Here is a 19,231-nt window from a genome sequence, read left to right as displayed (position 1 = left end):
TCTGATTTAATCAGCAAAGACAGAGAAATTTCTTATTAAAACTAGAAACCTGACATATTCTGAGTGTGCAAAAAACATTACTGTGATCTCTGATACTAACTTACTACATATCTTATAGTCTTTACAGTAAAATTATTAAATATGTATAACATAACATAAGGGAGAAATAAAATATTGAGTAAAGCCCATCTCATCCTGGATGATCAACTGACCATGATTTATTTGTGTAGGTATTGTGAAAAAATGTTCATTAATTTATATCCCAGAAAGTGGTAGAGGCCCTTGGCTGCTGAGCGTGTCAAGAATTTGAGCGATAGTTGGTGATACATCAGCATGAACAAAAAAGGCTCCTGGAAATGCCCAGGCATGGATTTGAATATTACAAGGGCAGTTCATAATAGGTATGAATAATTAAGCTGAGCTACCCCTACGCAAGCTGTGTGTAAATTATATTTTCAGATAGGCTATAATCAAAAATGTCCTGAAACCACTGACTTGGACTTTCACTTACATTATGAATTCAGTGATTGTGATGTAGGCCAAACAAAAATCTGAATCTAAACATCCCAAAGGAGTAAATTCAAGTTGGGGTTTAAATCAGGATCCAGGTTTCATGGCTGGTCCCGTCTCTATTTATAATCTGGTTGCTAGGAGACATGTTGTATTTTAGATTAGCACATTGTTAGAAATATCTGGCAAAAAGAGCACTTTCCTGACTTAGGGCGTTGTAGAAGGAACTAGCATTTACAGTAAAATTACCACACAAATTGGATTTAATTAAGGTTTGCTATTTTTGTTTTTATTAACAGAAACTTCCAAGCAAGTTCAAGAAGATCTATGCAGAGTTTGAAAGCTTAATGGTGAATAGCAATAGATCCCTTATTCTATGCACAATCTGAGCTAATTCAGTTTCTGAGTAACTGATTTGAATTCCTTGATTCAGAACATTTTATATGTCCTTGTTTGACTTTAAGAAGTTTATGATCCCATTTTAGAGCTGCTAAAACAAGTATGTATGACTAATAAATTATACTCTTAGGAACCTACTCTGAGAGAACTTATGTACCACTCAAAGTTAATCTGGGAACTCAGAAAAGCTTTATCACATGTTTTCCGATAGTACATATGGGAAATTATATTTTCCAACCTGGATTTTTCCAGGCAATACATTTTAGTGTTACAACATATGCAAAACTGGATTTGCAGCTGCAAGGAGGGAAGAAAAATATGTGGTTCCTTTTAGGAACAATTTTTTTGTAATCATATCTTACCTTGCTATTTGGCATGAAAAATGTTTGTGTTTAGCAGCTGCATTCTCATCATGTAAGCTCTATGGGAGAATGATAAAAGGTGGCTTAGTTTGCAGATGCACTTTTAAAGCCACAGGAGGAAATGATTTTAATAAATGCCATGACATCTAAATGAATGCATACAGTGTCTCAATACATGTAATAATACATATTAGTAATTATTTGATTTCCTTTTTTTCTTAAGGATCCATCAAGAAACCATAGGGCCTACAGACTAACTGTAACTAAATTGGACCCTCCAATAATTCCTTTCATGCCACTACTTATAAAAGGTAAGCTTGGATGTTACCAAAATTATTAACTTGAAAGCTATTCGTCAAATATTTGATGAATAAGAGTAGCAGCAAGAAAAAGTAAAATTCAATCTCAGTGTGAGGTATGATCTTTTTCCATTATAAAAAGCATGACACAGACAAGAAAAATTGCTGTATTACATCTGAATATCATACCTCAATTTTACTAGTCTCAGAAATGCTGCAAATTAAAACCTAAATGTTTTATAGCTGCTTTGATTTTTGTAAGGGATAGATAAAATGTCCTGCTGTTTGTATGGCCATGATTCAGTAATGGACTGTTATGTGGCTTTTGTTTCTATACAGACATGACATTTACTCATGAGGGAAACAAGACATTCACTGACAATCTAGTAAACTTCGAAAAAATGGTATGTATGACATATTTGAAATGAAAATTTTAAAAGACCTCCCTGTTAATCTCTTTAAGAGTGAACTCACAACAATGACTTCCAAGGCCAGAGAAAGTGAAGGCAGGACCAAGAGCTGGCAAAAATAGTCTGCATTGTGCACAGCGCCTGGGACCTCTGGGCTTCTGGAAAACCTCACAGAGGTGGAGAAGCAACTGCCCACTGAGCCGTGCACAGCCAAAATGTTTCCTAGGAGAGGCAGCAGCAGTGACAGGAAGCAGAGCTGCTAGAGACAATTTTTAACAGCCAGTTTGGGACCAAGCTGTGATTTTAACTGCTGTTCCTTCAAACAGGACTGATCTGTGTCAGCCCCGGATAGTTCTGCATTGCTCCTCAGAGAATTAAAGGAACATTAATACAGAAAGTGCACAACATCTTTATTTTCTTCTCTCCTTTAACAAGTGAAAGTCACTTTTGTGACTTAATTGCTTTCATATTGGAAAGGGTGATCGATGATAGAAGGTTAGAATATGCTTAAATGTGATGTATTTTAAATCCTGCACCTAAGCTCTCATTTCAAACACTGTTGTCAAAAACTGTAGGCAGGCAACTTCCCATGGCAGAAATCTCAACTGAAACTCAAGCTTCTCAGCAGTGAAAGTTTTGTTGGTTGCTAAGGCCATGTTCTTAATTAATGTGGTTAATGACACCTACGTCTGAGAACCAGAGTTAGCCAAGCCCAGCTATGAGCAGCTGCACTGCAAAACCAAACCTGACTTGCAGTAAAGCTCCATTTAGCAGCAATGCTAGAGCATATCTACTCTAGCACCTATATCTGCTTGTTCTTAGTATTAGTCACCAGAACCACTCCATGGTTATTTCCACTGCACTAGAGAGGAGCTTCTCTTACCTGCTGAGCACTGATACTGCAGAAGAGAAGAGAGAAGGATTTTCAGCTCTTCAGAAAACTTCACAGGAAAGTGATCATCATTCTGAGTGAATTCTTTTCTTTGATTTTAGTCTGTAGCTCCAGGACAGCCTCTGTCCTAGGGTGAAAATACCTCTCTACTAGGCTGAGACTTTTTTGTGGGTAAATGGTAGTGCAAAAGCCTTAGGAAGGACCTGACCTCACTTTGCAATAATGACATTCTGTAATTGCATACGCAGATTGTGTTGCCATCTCCTTCCAAAGGCCTTGAGCTTTCTACCTGCAAAAAGGGACTTTTTCCTGGACTGCTTGTTCTAACTAGATAAATATATATATTTTTTAGTGTAGATAGTATATATTTAGGGGAACACAAGGGGATCTCAGACATGGCTGGAGTGCCTCCAAACCAGGAGGGATGGCAGTTGCATTGCTATAGCCATGGCTATGTGGCTGGCTACATGTTCTCCACCTCATTTGGCCTACCTACACCTCCTGAGCCAGAAGAGCCAGTAAATCCACAGGCCTCAGAGCAGTGTGCCTCAGGCTCTTTATGCCTGATTATGTGTAAAAGCCATTATAGGAGGCAGGAGCTCTCCTGTGAGCACTTGCCCATAGACAGAAGTTCCACCCAGTCTTGTCATTTAGAAATGGTTCTGCACCACTCTATACTACAGTTTGGCACTCCCAAGGCCATGAGTGAATTTTATGGCAGCTTAAACTGATCTATATCTAAGCTGCTGCAGGTCTGCCCTTTTCGCCTCAGTCTGCACATTACCTTATCTTCAGAAGTATGTTATCTCCAGAACATGGGTTTACTAGTAGTACCCAAAGGTTTTAAATAAAATTTTATACTGCATGAATGTAGTATCACCCATTTTGATCAGTAATCTGAGTTTTGAGCATTTCCTTTAGGAGGGGAGAGTGAAGATCAATTGATATATTTTTGATGCTGTATATATTTCAAAAATCAATATAGTGTCTTGTTTTCCTCCATGCAACAGAAAGGGAAACTGTCTCAGTATTCTAAACCTTCTTCAGTTAGTGCTCTACCTAAAAGCTCACTCTGCTTTTTCTCAGGCCTTACAACATATATATCTTTTGTGTTTTTAACATTCTTCACTGGCTATTCTGCATGCTTCTATAGTGTTTTTACTGCTTCTCTCAACCCATAGCTCTTCAAAGCAACATACTCAGATTCCACCCACATAATTCATTCAAATCCTAATGTGGACCTGGCAGTTTTTAGCTTTTTGCATGTGTCATCAGGTCAAGCAGAGAAGAAAAGCCTACTGTTAAACCTCAGTCGCTACCGCCTACTTGTGTTAAGCTTACAACTGTCATATCCACACATAATTGCCAGATATTAACTAGTGAAGACAAGACCACTCAGCCAGATAACACACAGATAAATTCAGCTCTCTTTTACATAAGTATTAACTCAAGGTAAATCTGTGATGTTATTCTGACATTTTCAGTAGAAAAGCAGAACTCGGATTTCTTTACAGGAATCCTGTCCTCCATTTGTTTTTTTCTGCTTGTTTGTTCTGCTGCATAATGTTCTGTCATGAGCATATGGAGATATCGCTGAATGTTGCTGGGAACCACTCTATTACCAATCTAAACCACCTTCATTCTTTGGAAAACTATTTCCTTTGATCCATCCTAACTTTAATGCTTGCTGAAGTTTATGAATAAAAATATCTGGGTAGTTGCCACTGGTGGTGGCACTGGTGGAGGAGGTGGGACCCTCTGTCTCTTGTGTAAGCACAGTGATGAAACTGAGAACAGCCTCTGGCATAGTGTCTGCATTCTCACCACAGAGCTCTGATCCCGACAGCTGATGTGCTGCTGACAACTTTATTCCTGTAACTGGGAGCCAAAAGTAGAAGTTTGATCTAGTGACATCTCTTCAGCTGAAACAGTTTCCTTTAAATCTTTTATGTTTTCTGATGTTTCTGTTATTATTTATATGAAACAATGCATCTTAAAACAGGCAGGAGCTGTCAAACAGTGTCTGAGCCTGGAGTTCCCCGAGTGCCAGAAACAGTGAGGCCTGGGTTCCTTAACATTTGTGTTTTGTGGCTGCCTGAGCCCTGCTCAGAGCTTTCCTCGTGGCTGGGGCATGTGTGGTTTCTTCATGGCTGGGGAATTCTGTGTGATTAGGCTTTTGTCATAACATAGGAACTTGCACTACAGCCTTTTCCCTGAAGAATACAGGAGAAGAGGGCACTTACATGGTCTTTCTCTTGTCCACAGCCATCTGTTTTCACAGAAAATTGGAGCTTTCTTATGTTTGAAAACTCTGGGTTCTTTCAAATTTGACAAACTAATCTAGAAAAGAAGGAAAAACAGACAGATGGTGTTAAACCACATTAGCCTAGGTTTTTTTAGCAAGTCAAGCTAAAAAGGAAAGGGACTGAGTCAATTTTTTCCTTCTATGCTTTCCTACAAATCTTTTCAGAGGTGTAGTGGCAGAACTGTGGTATTGGCAGTAGTGGGGGGGACATCACTCTGCAGAGCATTGCTGAGCTGTACCTGCTGGTGCTTTTGTAATTACCTGCTCCTTCTTCCCCTTTCCCATCTCCTGATCTGCATGGATGACTCTTACTTGGAGGAGGCTGTAAGGAGTGGGAGGGCAGGAACAGCTAGCCAGGGAAGAGAATACCATGTGTGGTAGAGCCACAGCTATGTGTAAAGAGGGAAATTTGTAAGCAGACCCATTTGGTTTGTACAAGATGTGGGCAAATAATATTCAATGTGTCAGAAATAAGTGTACTCTCTATTTGCACTGTACTTGTGCTCTTTACTATGCCATTTATTGCATGAAGCAAGGGGGTGAGGTGCAGGAAACATGCATTTGGTCTTAAAATCCAGCCTGAAACATGTTATTTATACTCTTGTCAGTAAGACAGAGTAACTAAATTACTGCTATTAATAGTATAAGCCTTTAGTAAAAGACTTTGTCTTCAACAGCAAACAAGACATGCTTTTAGAGAAGTATTGAAGGTCTTACTTTTCTCACTATAAGAAGCTGATGGAGACAAGGTACAAGCTGTTTTCACCATGGTGTTGCTCAGATGTAACTTCTAGGTTGGCATATACTCCATGACCTGTATCTTTTCTCCACTAATGAGTTGACAGTGGATGTTAGTTTCAAGTGTTGCTTTAGAAGATCCATCTATATAAAAACTGAATATATACTTGTCATAGAGGAACAAGGAGTGAATAGGCTTGTAAAGTTTTTTAAATGCTGTAGTTGTAGTTTGTCAGGTTGAGAACATTTTGAGAGCTGCAAGTAGCTGAAAGATAAAAAGATAAAAAGTTGACAGTAGACAGCAAACACTATTAGTTTGTGATCTAGATATACATTTGTCTTTTAGGTCCACTAATGATCCTCTTTTCAGGTGAACAAGAACCCCCAAAGCTGTCAGTAGTATTAGTTCCTATAAACTCTGTATGATTTAGCAGATACGGGATAACCTACAACCTGCAGTGCAGTACGTGGCAATATATAACTCAAGTGACACTGCTTTTATAGCTATATATTTAGAAAAAATTTTAAAGCCCTTTCCTAGAATTATGTCTTGCTGGGGAAAGAAAAGAGAGGAAAGTGAGGAAAGTACCAAGCATGACTCTCCTTAAGGACAGGCGATATTTCATATTCTTGACCACTTTTTTCGCTTTTTTGCGCTTTTTTCAAATCTCAGCTGCATAATCCTGCACTCTGACTGCTAGTACAGAATTTTGTATTCATAGAGAGAGGTAAGATGCAATTATTTGGGAACTCAGTGCCATTTCTCAAATCATCAGACAGCCTGAACAAAGATCATTTTCCGTGGCACCATCTCCATGTCACACTACCCAGCATGTCTCAGAAATGGCACCTGTAGAGGGAGCAGAAGTCACGAGAGAGCTGTGAAGGTGCTGACCTGCCATAGCAGCACAAGACAGTGCCATGATGGTGGCCACTGATGCTTCTTTTTGTCAAGCCTCTTCACTCTTCAGGTGTGAAATGAGGATTAGAGAATCTGCACATATTGGTTTTTGGGTTTTGTGGAGATGAACAAAAGGGAATTCACACTCTGATCCTTATGCAAAAAAAGGGCAAACATTCTTTCATTTTTGGAACATAAAGATTATGCAAAAAGTGTGTGACTAAAGCCCTTAGTAGTTTTCTATGGCATATATGAATATTTATAACATTTAGAAACCTGGGTTTGGAATGGATTAGAAGATAATATGCTGGCCTGCTGCCACTATTCCAGACTGTGTAAAACTTGAAAGGGTATTGTTGTGTATGTATAGCATGCTGGTAGTAGTGGTTGCTCGTTATATTATGCAGTTGGTTCTATTTCAGAAAGATCCAAATTTAGGTTTGTATGGCTTTTCAATAATGTTCTTTCTTAGCACAGTGAGTAAACAGAGGTTAATTTTTGCAGGCATTAACTAGAAATAATCCTCTATTTGAAGAAAAATTGTAAGGAGCTGGCAATTAAACTTCATCTGAACGTTTTCTCTGTACATGTTTCTAGTTTTCTTGAATCAAAAGCAGGCAATCCAACTTATCTGCAAGATTCAGGAAGGGAAATCTTTCTCTTCATATGCTGTTTTTCTATTCCAATTTGCACCTTCCAAAAAGGAGCTCTTTCGCGTTTATATTAGTCAACAGCTCTTCAAGGATACATAATGGTCCAGAATCTCTCCATTGGGTTGTGATGCTGACTTCTGGCCACAGTTTCTCCATTTATGCTGTTTTAACACCCACTTTCTCATTCCTTTGTGTTTCATCATTGCCAGGATACTTCTGAATGCACAGGCTGAATGAGATTATCCTCAGGAATAGGCAAAGTAACTCCTTAAAATGAAGTCTTTCAGCCAACTGAAGGAAACCAGGCAGTTCAGCCTTTAACCAGGAGTCAGAGAAGTTCATTGCCACTTTGGTTTTTCTTGCCTGGAATAGCCCATATAATGAGAAATACAGAAATGGTGAAAACTTTTGAAAAACCTTTGTTACACAGATAATTTGTCTTTCAGTAAAATACAGCATTACAGTACTTCGTCTGAATGCTATGCTTTTTTTCAGAACAAATTCCCCATGTAAAGAAAAAAAGTAAAATGATTCCAGTGAACACAATTCTTTTGATAAAGCTAAGTTTTCACCTACAAGCTTAATACTAAGCTAATCAAACACTGAGCCTACAGTCTAGCTCCAAAGGTCATTAGGAAATGAGACTTCAAAACCTAAACATTTAAAGGTATGAAAAATTAGGGTGTGTATTAACAATCCATCTAGGAAGCACATCAAGCAGCACTAGCTATCTTCATAAAAATGGAAGTGTCCTTAGCAAAGCTTCCTCTGAAGTTAGACGCTCTTGAAACTTCATCAGGTTGTCTGGTCCAGTTCAACTTTATGGTCTCTCCTTGAAATAGTCACTTTAGGGGAGTACTTTTTGAAATGGTATAAATCAGAATAACAGCATCACGTAACAGAGAGAAATACGAATCCATAGAGTTATGAAACATCCATGTTTACCTGTTCACGTTGTTTGGATTTTCATTTGATTGGGGTAGACTTGAAGAACCAACACTAATATGCAGTGTGTTCTGTCTCTATCCAGTATTATAATGGGTGCTAATCTTTGAGTAATTTAAGAGGTTTCATTGAAGTCAGTGGGGCTTATTCACATGCTTAAAGCTGAACACATACGAGAATGTTTGCAAGGTAAGTGCCTCAGAAAATCTGCCTTGTAGTAATGGCTTGAAGAGGTATGAAAATTAACATAGGATAAAAATGATTCTTTTTGATATCTACTTATTTTCCCCACGTAAATACATATGGCTTTAGGAACAATATAGGCAGACCCATATCAAAATTCCCTAGATTTTGGGGGAGCCTGTGTTTTAGAATTAAAATATTTTAGATCAATTTCATAATAGCTACATTTCATTTGATTATACAATGTGTAATCCACAAAAATATAGTACATGACATATCAGTAGTGTTTCTAATGCTGACCACTAGGCATACCTATTTTTATATGCTTGATAGTACATTAAAATGTTTTAAGATTATTCACTATGTTGTAAGGAATGTTTCACATTGGTGCTTCCCACTTCTGGAATGACAGATTTCACAAAGGTATTTTACTTTTGTATATCATTTTCATGTAACATTATAATTGTGTGTTAATTTTGAGGAGTGTATGCCTTAAGTTTTACTGTTTATTAATAAGAAATACATAATTGTATTGTGTAAGGGCTTATGACTGGCATGTTAATCTCACACAAAATTTCAAGAAGGTATGAAGCAGCCTGGTTTGAGCGTGCTGATCTAAAACAGATAGCTGTGTTGTAATTGTTGGACCATGTTAAAGTGCTGGAACAAATGTTAGACTCTGATTATGAATAGCATGTCCTTCCTCTGCTTTTTCTTAATCTAAGCAAAAGAAACTTAAATGTTGTCATTATAACAGTGATTGAATCAAACTATCTAGCTAAGGAACTTAGTTTTACTGCTGAAGTTTCAGTTTATTTGATATTATGCAGAACAAATAATTTTGCCTCTGCACTGGTGGTTGTATTACCTGTGTGTTGCTAATCACACAAGCCAGCTAAATTTTGCAGTGCAGAACTAAATCTGAAATGTTCTGCTTTATGGTTTACCTTCATTTCTGTTCTTAAAAACTGTTCTAAAGTAGCATCTGACTTACCAGAGCAAATGTATTGATTAATATTTTCTTACCTAAGTGAGTGAATGATGGCTTGCTTGCTGAAGAGCCAAGGACTGAAGTGACTTTGGCTTCTTTTTGTGAATTGCCAATAGAAGTGTCCACCAAAAGTTAATCCACTTTTCAGGTTGGGTTAGATACACTTGTGTGAGCAAACACTAACAGGTCTGATGCAACTTGCTTACAGGGCCACAGTTCTAATGGTGGCCTTCTCACCTATGAATTGAGCATACTTCCAGAGGGAATCAGTTAACATACACCCTCACGTGCTCATTTTACACTGTCATTTTCTAGGAGGGCTGCATTTTAAACTCAAACTCATATGAAAGGTGAATTGCTGAGTATGTTCTAGAAATGGCCTTGCTCTTAGGAACTGATGGTCTTAAAATTAACATGGGTATATATTCCAAGGTATTCTACAAGATATTCCTTTCACTTTTTGATGTGGGAAGATGGCATTAAAGAAATGCATATTGAAGGGACTGATTTTCATTCTTAGTTAAGGCCTTTTACAGCATCCAAGCAAAGGAAAGGGTTCTCTGAGTGCATGTAAATTACACTCATGCTCATTTAAAGCCTGTGTAAATGCAAATCACACCCTACATATGAGGGTATCAGCATTAAAATGATATATTCATTCATATGACCGCTTTTATTGGCATATGTCTTCATACTCAGGCACAGTTAAATGATGATGAAATACAGTGCTTGTTCTCTGATTGCATCCCATCTTTTCTTTCCAGCGCATGATTGCCAACACTGTCAGGACGGTGAAATTCTGCCGGAGCCAATCTTTCAGTAAGTGTATTACAACATCTGCACAGTCAGCATTATCATCAGTAGCTACAGTAATTACAACTAATTCTGGGTGTACAAGAACTCAAAAGCCTGGTTTCCAGTGATTTTTCCATGTTTGGATCCTCAGATCCACGGGGTGAAATACCCTTCAGGAAGCTCTAATAAGACCCTTCTCCTCCATCTCTTTTCCAAGCACGTGAAGGAGCTAAATATCTGCGAGATGTCTACATATCTGTCAAATTAGACTTGGTTGAAATTAGCCACTGGGTTCAGAAGTGGTTGAAATAAGGCCAGCAGACAGTGGCACACAGATACATGCAAGATACTTGCTTAGATAAACCCTGGTTTTACAGGAAACCAGGCTGGAAACATGATGTTTATAAATGACATAACTGCATAAGGTGATGAACTTAAAGCCTGTTTGTCATTATAATTACCAGAACTTACCTGAGGTCATGTAATGATGACAGAGCTCCACGGTCAAACAGGCTTGCTGTGTGGGTCTCATCCCACCTAGGTGTACTGTCAGTCCCAGTCACACTGGCATTTCCTCAGCGCTTCATTCATTTTGCCTTACAGCAGCCTTCCACTTCCTCAAAGAACAGACTAAGTAATATAAACCAATATATTTTTATAAAAATAGTTTCTTTCCATTTGGGACAAAGTTGTAACTCTAGAAGATCAAGTTAAGGAGCTTTTTACTTTTCTCCCACCATCAAGGTTTTTCTGGCTACGTATCTTTTAATTTTAATGTATTAAGCACTAGTGACACCTCTACATATTTAGAAATTTAAGTGGTTTTTCACCATACATGATACAGTGTCAGTATATAGATGTACTGTATCTAAATCCCATGCATTTTGTGTGTGTGTGTATGTGTATTTATATATAGTTGATGCTTCAGTGTCTTTCTTTTAGAGTAGTTTAAGCTACGTATTTCATTGAAACATAAGCTGTTCACTGTGAGGCTGAAGATACTCAGATTTTAACTCAGTGGTATTTCATAATTGTTGCTGGAGTAGATATAATGCAATTATGTTAAGTAATGGAAACAGGCAGTAAATTTCAAGGCTTGAACGGAGCAGCCACTAAGCACTACAGTGTTACAAATATTTAATACAATGGGAATATTTCATGAAGGGAGGCTTAAATCAATTACATATTTTTGAATCTCTGTGAAAGCTCTTGGTTCAAAAGCAGATGGGCAGTTTTAAATCATACTAGTTAGCCATATAATTTATAGCTATTGACTGGTAAGGTGACGTGTAAAACTGTAACTAAGGCCATCAATTTGGTCAAATGTAGACAAGGATATCTGAGAGAAAAAGATAATTTGTGAGGGTAGTAACCAGAAAGACTATCAGATATGGAGGAAAGGTTTCAAAGAGAGCGATTTCTAAATATTTTCTTTTTAACTCACCAGGATCTGGTGTTTCCTGTGACAGCTTGTAAAGAGTTATGCATTCTGTTCAGGCATTTGTTCGTTTAAGTGTATCAATCCTACATCATTTCTCTTTCACCAGATCCCGACGCAGCCCTGACTAATAAGAACCATCAGGATGTTCGGAGCTATGTGCGGCAATTAAATGTGATTGACAACCAGAGAACTTTATCACAGATGTCTCACCGACTAGAACCGCGTCGAGCATAAACATTTGAAGCAATGATGAGAAATGATCTTTTATCCTGTCAAGGTCACTTGTTAAGAACTTCACTTTCTCTGCTACTGCACTGCCACTACAAAAATAAGCAAAAACATGTTCAAAGGTCTTAGGTAACGCACAATGTACCAGACTTTCAGAGAACTTTGGCTGAGGAAGAATTTATGCACTGTAGCTGTATGGGTGGCCATGTTGTGAACTGTTAATTCATTTTAAAGTGCAGTAAATGATTTCTCATATGGATAAAAAAAGGCAAAAGATAAAATAGAATAGTGAAAAATGCACAAAAAGTTTCTAACAATTCTAAGGGAGGTAGAGTTTTTCTCCCTAATTAAAAAATCTGTATTTTATGATTTATTCTCCAGGTCAGGACCAAAACTGATCATCAGTTTAGCTTGCCCAGCTAGAGTTGACCTCGGTAGAAGATGTACGTAAGCATCCAATGAAAGGATGTAGGTTCTTGAGAGGTCCAAGGTATAGTTCCATTCAGAGAAGACTTACAAATATTTCCATTTCAAATACAACAGAAACTAATAAAAATTTCTCATCTTAATTGTACTGCCTACTACTGCAAGCAGTGTGGCCATTTCAGAAAACTGACAGGACTGAAAATATTTTGAGTGATAAATATATTAATCTGTGTTTACATTTTACTTGGTTTTTTAAACTACCAATCAGGTTTTTACAAAATTCCAGTACGATAGTAAGGTTGTAGAAATCAATAGCATAAAGGTAGCAAAGGACTGCTTCAAAAAGAGCACAATATGCACAAATGGATTTCAAGAGAATAGTTTCCTGGACATTAAAACCTTAAACTTCAGCTATAATTAATTGTGGCTGGTTAACACATATTTTCTGGTCTTAAGCATTTACAAATATTCTTATTTTCAGCCAATTGTTTTGCACTTTCAATAGACTGTAAATAAATGTTCATTCATTATGTTCTAGAATATTTATTTATGTAATAGCTGCTGTGCCAAAATAATTCTGTTTTATTTATTTTGTTCAGCATGTTATGGGAGTGCAGCTTTTGTCTTTATACTTTGTGTGCATTTTATGTGTAGGAATTGTGTGACGTATGTTTTCTGTAAATAACACGTAGTACCTTATTAAATATAATTGCTGGAAAGGTTTAGTCGCTGGCCTCATTTGCACTTTCAGCTTCATTCCTGCATAAATACCGATGCTATTAATTGGCTGATATAGCAAACTTTGCTTGTCATTTGCTGAGCCTCAAAACCGCAGTTAGCCTATGTCTGTCGTGATATGGATGACCAATGTAAAGCCAGTCAGATCCGTCCCTGCCACAGGGAATGGCAGTCTTGGAGTGATGTAACACTATGGTTTTATTAGCTGGTTTGGTTAGAGTTTCTACGGAGGGTCCCTACCCTCCCATGTAAAGACAGAAAACATTTAAATAGGAAAGATTTAAATGAAGCAGGGATGTAGTCTTCATTTTAGCTGACTAATCTTCCCTGCTCGGTCACTAATGTGAGCACCACGTTACCTTGCCTTGGACAGGATTTTACCGCAGGTTGGCCAACTCAAGTTGAGACCTCGTCTAATGTGGCACTCAAGAGGCCTCTGCCTTTGGTCACCTCAGGGAGGTCTGTCAGGTCCTGCAGCCAGAGGGAATTGGTGATCTGGCACATACTCTTTCCCCTCCAAGACCATTTGTGCTAGCCTGAATACCACACAGGGTGGCTGTCCTACTGCGGGGCAGGCACTGATGGCAGCCAAGCATGTGCCAAGGGAACAGTGATGTTCAGATGGCAAAAGGCTTTCCTGTTGCATTCACACCAGCTCTGCTCTGTGAAGCTGGATGCCATAAAACTGATTAAGCCTGAAATTACATGTTGCAACTATTATCTCATAATTAAGCTTCACAGATGACCTCACTGATACAGTCTACATTTCACCTCAGACACAGAGTATACTTTTCTTGGCGTTGACCAGGACTGTGTGGAGTCAGTATACACATAAATATTTTAATTTTTTTATCTATAAAAATAATTACATCCTTTTAGTCAAAACATAAATTCTGCAAAAGCTGAGAGTCACCAGGGAAATGCTGACACATAGAACCACTATCTGCTCGGTACCTGCATTCTGCAAAGGAAAGAATAACACAGTTAAGAAATATTCTGCAGCATGATGAAATAACTTATTTTAACTTTGCTGTCTGACTAGAAGTTCAAGATGATTCAGAGGAAAACCAGCTAATAACATAGAGACAAATTTGTGTCTTATTATTTCAAGTGAGAAATACTTCTTATTTCCATTTGTACTGCTCTGTGAATATACTTCATATGGCTTTTTCAGATACGGAATCTTCCCAGAAGCAAAGTAGAATAAACTACAGGGACACCATTAATTCAAAAGACATTTTTATCTTCACAATCAATGTGTAACATTTGTGAGTTCATGATTTTATTTGTTCCAGATTTGTTCCTATTGTTTGGACTTTCATTTATTTCTGTGTTAACTGGTTTATAAAGCTGCCAAGTTTCAGCTTGGCTCTGCACATAGACCGATTCTTCATCCGTTCAGTATGTTTTTATCCCTTTGGTTTATTCTTTTATTCCTTAGAACCTCTAACTGTTTTACTTATTTGTTGCCAGACAATCTCTGTTGTGTAGATTTATCCCAGTGACACAAACAGAGGTTTTATGGCACCTCCATATCAACAAATGAATACAGTTTACCTAGTCAATGAAACTGGTATCTGGCATTTTTTAATTTTCCAATAAAGGGTGCTGTATAAATAACAAGTGTTGCTATCTCTGTATCTAACTCATTCAAGTGGCTCAGATAGTTGCTATAGTGCTGATCACAGTCTACATACCTAGAGATTAAATGAATCAAACTACCTTCTGGCTCTGGGATCCAAACTGGGCTTCTCTCGCTCCCTGTATTGACTTTACAACAGGAAGGCAGCTGTCGATACATTACTTTTGTTATATGAAGTCTAAGCAACTGTTGCAATAGTGTGAAGAATGAATAGGAACTCAGGAAACACTGACATGTCAAAATGCCCATACTGTCTTCACCCTGTGCTTGCAGCTGCAAGTTACAACATGATCCTGCTTCAGTGGAGAGACACCCCTTATCTGCTGACTGGGGGCTGCTCTGTAAGCCCCGGGCTCAGATGCTGCTCCAGCACAGCCCAGCAGCAGAGGGTCAGGCCGTCCCCACACCTGCACTGCTGCCGGTCTATACTGCGTTTGGTTGTAGCACGCTGTTCACGCCGATTTTGGCCCATGGCAACTAGCACTGCATGAGAGTGTCCAGCCATGACTGGTGCAGGAGCATGCACCAGGGACCACTGCCAGGGGAAATATGGACAAGCCTGTGGGGCCTGTCTCCATCCCCTCCCTGTGGTCCTCCAGTGGGTCCCAGGAGGCTCCGCACCTCCATCACACCTGCTTGCGTGAACAGCATGAACGCTGCAGCACAGCCCCTCCTTACTTCAACACTTTAGACAGAGAAAATATAAACCTGTTCAAAATAATGATTATGCCTGAGGGTCACAGGTCATACAATGCCAGTATGGCTGGTCCATGCTACTTGGTCACAGGCCCCAGAGCCCCTGACCCTGTTTTATTTACTGGCAGAGTCATAGCCATAGTTTTCAGATAAGAGGTGACTGGGAGGCAGTGTCCAGGATAAACATCTGCTGCCGGGGACCATGGAGCCGGGATGGTGACACCTTGGGCATTTTGGAAAACGTTCTGCATTACAGGGTTCCACTGCTGACATGTTTTTTTGTTCGAGCACCAGTACAGAACACAAACACCTCTATTTTAAGGCTACGGAGCCTAAAGAGTCACAGGGTACAGGTTCCCCACACTCCTCTGGCATATTTTGCTATTGTTGCTTTGTTGGGATTTGCTGTTTTTCTCAACGACCAGGCCCAGTGCTGGCCATCACAAGACAGAGACAGGGAATAAAGGCTAAATCCCAGGAGGCTGAATCCAACATACCAGGAGGCTACTACTGTTTGGTAAAGGCAGGATCCAAATTATTTTCCCTGGACATCTTGTTCAAACTCAATCAGCCACAAAGACATGATAGTGCCAGATAAAAGAGTTCAAATGTATTTACAGGATTCTGCAGACAGAGTGTTTAGGCTTTTTCCTCCTAAGGAAAATGCTGTGAAGGCGCACAGCCTCTGCAGACCAGGTACAAAGAAAGAGACAAAAAAAATTCCCTCTTTTCAAAGAGACAGAGGCAAAACAACCTTTTAAGTACAAGCAGTTTAAATACCATTTAGAGATCTTACAAAATAAGTTAGAGAGAAATCAAATGGTTTAACCTGCAGGGGTACCAAAAGAGATAATGAATTTCGCTTTAAAAAAAAAAAATTAACAAAATGTAACAGCGGACAATTATAAGTCTAAATTGTTAACATAGCTTCTTAGTAAGGTCAACTGCATAATATACAGTACCTTAACCTCTTCCAGCAATTTTTAAACACCACGCATCTTAAATAGACTACTTCTGAATTCAGCGGTATTTCTTCTGGGAGCTCTGAATGCAAATCAAGAGGTAATAGTGGAAGAAAATTAAAAGATGTGCTATTCTCATTTCATTTTTTTGTACTGATAATAAGGAAAGCAGCATAGAGAGTGATATGGCAAAGTGAACCCCTAACTTGAATAGCTTTTCTTTCACTGTTAATCTGAAATGCATTACACCCTGCCTTTTCAAATAATCATAATGTTCTTTACTGTAGCCTGCATTAAAGTTTAGCAGGCACAAGCAGCAGCTGTCACCAGAGGTCAAGGTATTAGCAATCAAAGAAAATAATGACCAGATTAAAAAGTTATCATTAAAATTACTAAACCAGAAACTTTTACAGCAGCTATCTTTACCTTGAGCACAAACAGCCCACAGAGCCCTGCCTCCAGGGCTGTAGACAGCGCAGGGAAGCCCTGCCACTCTCAGATGTCTCGCCATGGCAGTACCGTGGGGCTGGCCAGCGCTTGGCTGGTGTGATGGCATACCCGGCCTCAGCGGCCAGAGGGGACCCTCACCCCTCCATCTTTCTCGGGAGTGGGCACTGCCACCGCAAAGCAACTTTTGCAGGACAGCAAGCTTCCCGACATGGCTGGTGGCTAAAACCTGACCTCCAGCTTCTCCACATGCTGAAAGGCCATGGTCAATGTGCTACACGAGCACCCGAGGTCTGTTCTCACTGCATTCACCTACACGCCATCCACTAACACATAAGACTGGCTCTTACTTCATCTGCCTCGTGCACTGCTTTAGCAATAAAATACCCCTCTCACTGAGCACCTAACTAAATAATAACTCGTAAACTCACAAAGGAAAGTAATTCAACCATGGTCCTGGCTATTTCTGACTCAAGTGATGGGGGACTACTGTAAAAAGGAGGATTCTTGTCATTAAAAGGGAAAAAAGGAACGTGTACAGCTACAAAAATCTACCATTTACATCTAACTGCTGAAGGATATTTCACAAAGGGTTCATTTTTAATAGGTCTGGCACTCAAAGGTAATTTCTGAATTGAAAATAAACTCAGAAAACTACATGAAAATGAATAAAGAATGCATAATTACTGACGCAAATTGGAATATTTTTCTTGGAAACTCCATGTAATAAAAATGTGACACACAGGGGTACTGGTAAGAGACTGACCTTTATTTCCTGGCCCTAATCCATTTGGGTCAGAGTGACAAAAAGCGAAGCCTTTGTCACATGGCAGGGGTCAGCCAGTCGTGTTTAATTTTTTTCCTCCTTTTGCTTTCAAATGCAAATAAAGCACATTACCGATGAAAATAATGATTGTAAATGAATACCTCAATTAAAGGAAATTTACATAAAGATACGTAGGATAGAGGTGACAGTAGATACTCCAACATCCTAACAGACAATAATCCATTTCTTAATCAACTTCTGCCAATAATCATAAGCTTTCTGCTCTCCATGGTTTCCTCATTATAACACCACCTCTTGTGTTTTTAAATAGTTCTTTTCTTCAGATGCTGTCCGAGCCAGCAAGTGAAACCGCTAGCTGTATTTGCCGACTCTTTGTGGTTTTTCACAGGTGTACATTATTTCTGCACAGGAGTACTGTCGGCAGCATTGTGGATGTTCTCAGATAACAGAGAGACAGTGTTGCCTTGGGTTTTCTTTAGATGTCCTCATTCTCTGTAGGACTGACCCTTGAGGGCTGCAGTACTGGCAGGTTGCTGCCTAGTGTCTGTTTGAAATCTAACATTTCCTTCCATTTGTAATTCCTGCCCTAATGTTTCTCCTGTTTCAGCTGTCTGGCACATAATTCCTTTGTGATGCTCCTGATCAGTTAGCACTGTTGCCAGAAACTAGTTAGAGGTTTGCACAGATTTTTTTTTTCCTTCCTGTCACAACTAGCTGTTGTTAATAGTGTGCTTGTGTTTGGGGGGGTTGATCACCTTTTTTTTGAAAACACAGGCAAAGGGACCGAGATGATATAGCTAAACAGATTTATCTAGAATAAGAGCTCTTCTGAGGCAGTCTAATATTACGGACATTTTCTAGTCTTATTTGATCTCTAAATCCAAAGAGAAAAAGATGTGATCTTCAATAGATAGATTTGTCTCTAATTAATGTACTCTGGATTAAATAAGTAGCAAAAAATGTAAGCCACTAATACCACAGTGCATCACTAAAAGGAGCCTGTATTTTCTATTTAGTTCAAACTGCCTAACTGCCAATGGTGGCCAAAGTTTTCACAATTCTAGTGGCCGCCTTTACTCTCCAAGAAAGGTAAATGTACTAAATAGTTAGATACTAAATAGTTTTAATAAAGAAAATACACTTTAAAACAGCTGTTGAATGTTCTATGTTGTCATCTTCCCTTGGTGGTCCTCAGAGGTGGAATTGTGCCTGCCTCTCCTCGGATTCCCTATGACTGAGCAACTTACTGGGAAAAAATTACAAAGAAAATGAAGGGACTGTTGCTTAGTGAGGTTCGCAGTAGTGTGGATTAGAAAACACAAATGAGCACAGCAACTATAAATTCGGTACAGCTTTAAAACAAAGAAAACAGTGTTAAGACATAGTACATTTTAGAGAAAAAAATGTGCCAAAATTAGAACAACAAATTAAGTCTATTGGACCACAAAATTTAATATAAGGAATATGAGATAGATAGATAG

General features: G+C 38.8%; 1 protein-coding gene across 5 annotated transcripts in view; it reads left to right on the top strand.

Moving 5' to 3' along the window:
• Nucleotides 1-14,836, top strand: part of RAPGEF4 (Rap guanine nucleotide exchange factor 4) — a 143,732-nt gene extending 128,896 nt beyond the window's left edge. For 4 of the 5 annotated variants that reach the window (XM_026852182.1, XM_026852181.1, XM_026852179.1 and 1 more), the window contains 5 exons: nt 810-860; nt 1,495-1,582; nt 1,910-1,974; nt 10,353-10,407; nt 11,931-14,836. In XM_026852182.1, coding sequence (XP_026707983.1) covers nt 810-860; nt 1,495-1,582; nt 1,910-1,974; nt 10,353-10,407; nt 11,931-12,058 — 387 coding nt within the window. In that variant the 3' untranslated portion in view covers nt 12,059-14,836. The remainder of the gene's footprint in view (nt 1-809; nt 861-1,494; nt 1,583-1,909; nt 1,975-10,352; nt 10,408-11,930) is intronic. The other variant, XM_026852180.1, reaches the window with a different exon arrangement.
• The last annotated feature ends 4,395 nt before the right edge of the window (nt 14,837-19,231 follow it).

This window comes from Athene cunicularia (assembly GCF_003259725.1).
Source record: "Athene cunicularia isolate RWA chromosome 7 unlocalized genomic scaffold, athCun1 chr7_part1, whole genome shotgun sequence".
Taxonomy (NCBI): domain Eukaryota; kingdom Metazoa; phylum Chordata; class Aves; order Strigiformes; family Strigidae; genus Athene; species Athene cunicularia.
The sequence above is the reverse complement of the archived record's forward strand: the minus strand, read 5'-3'. Positions and strand labels throughout refer to the sequence as shown.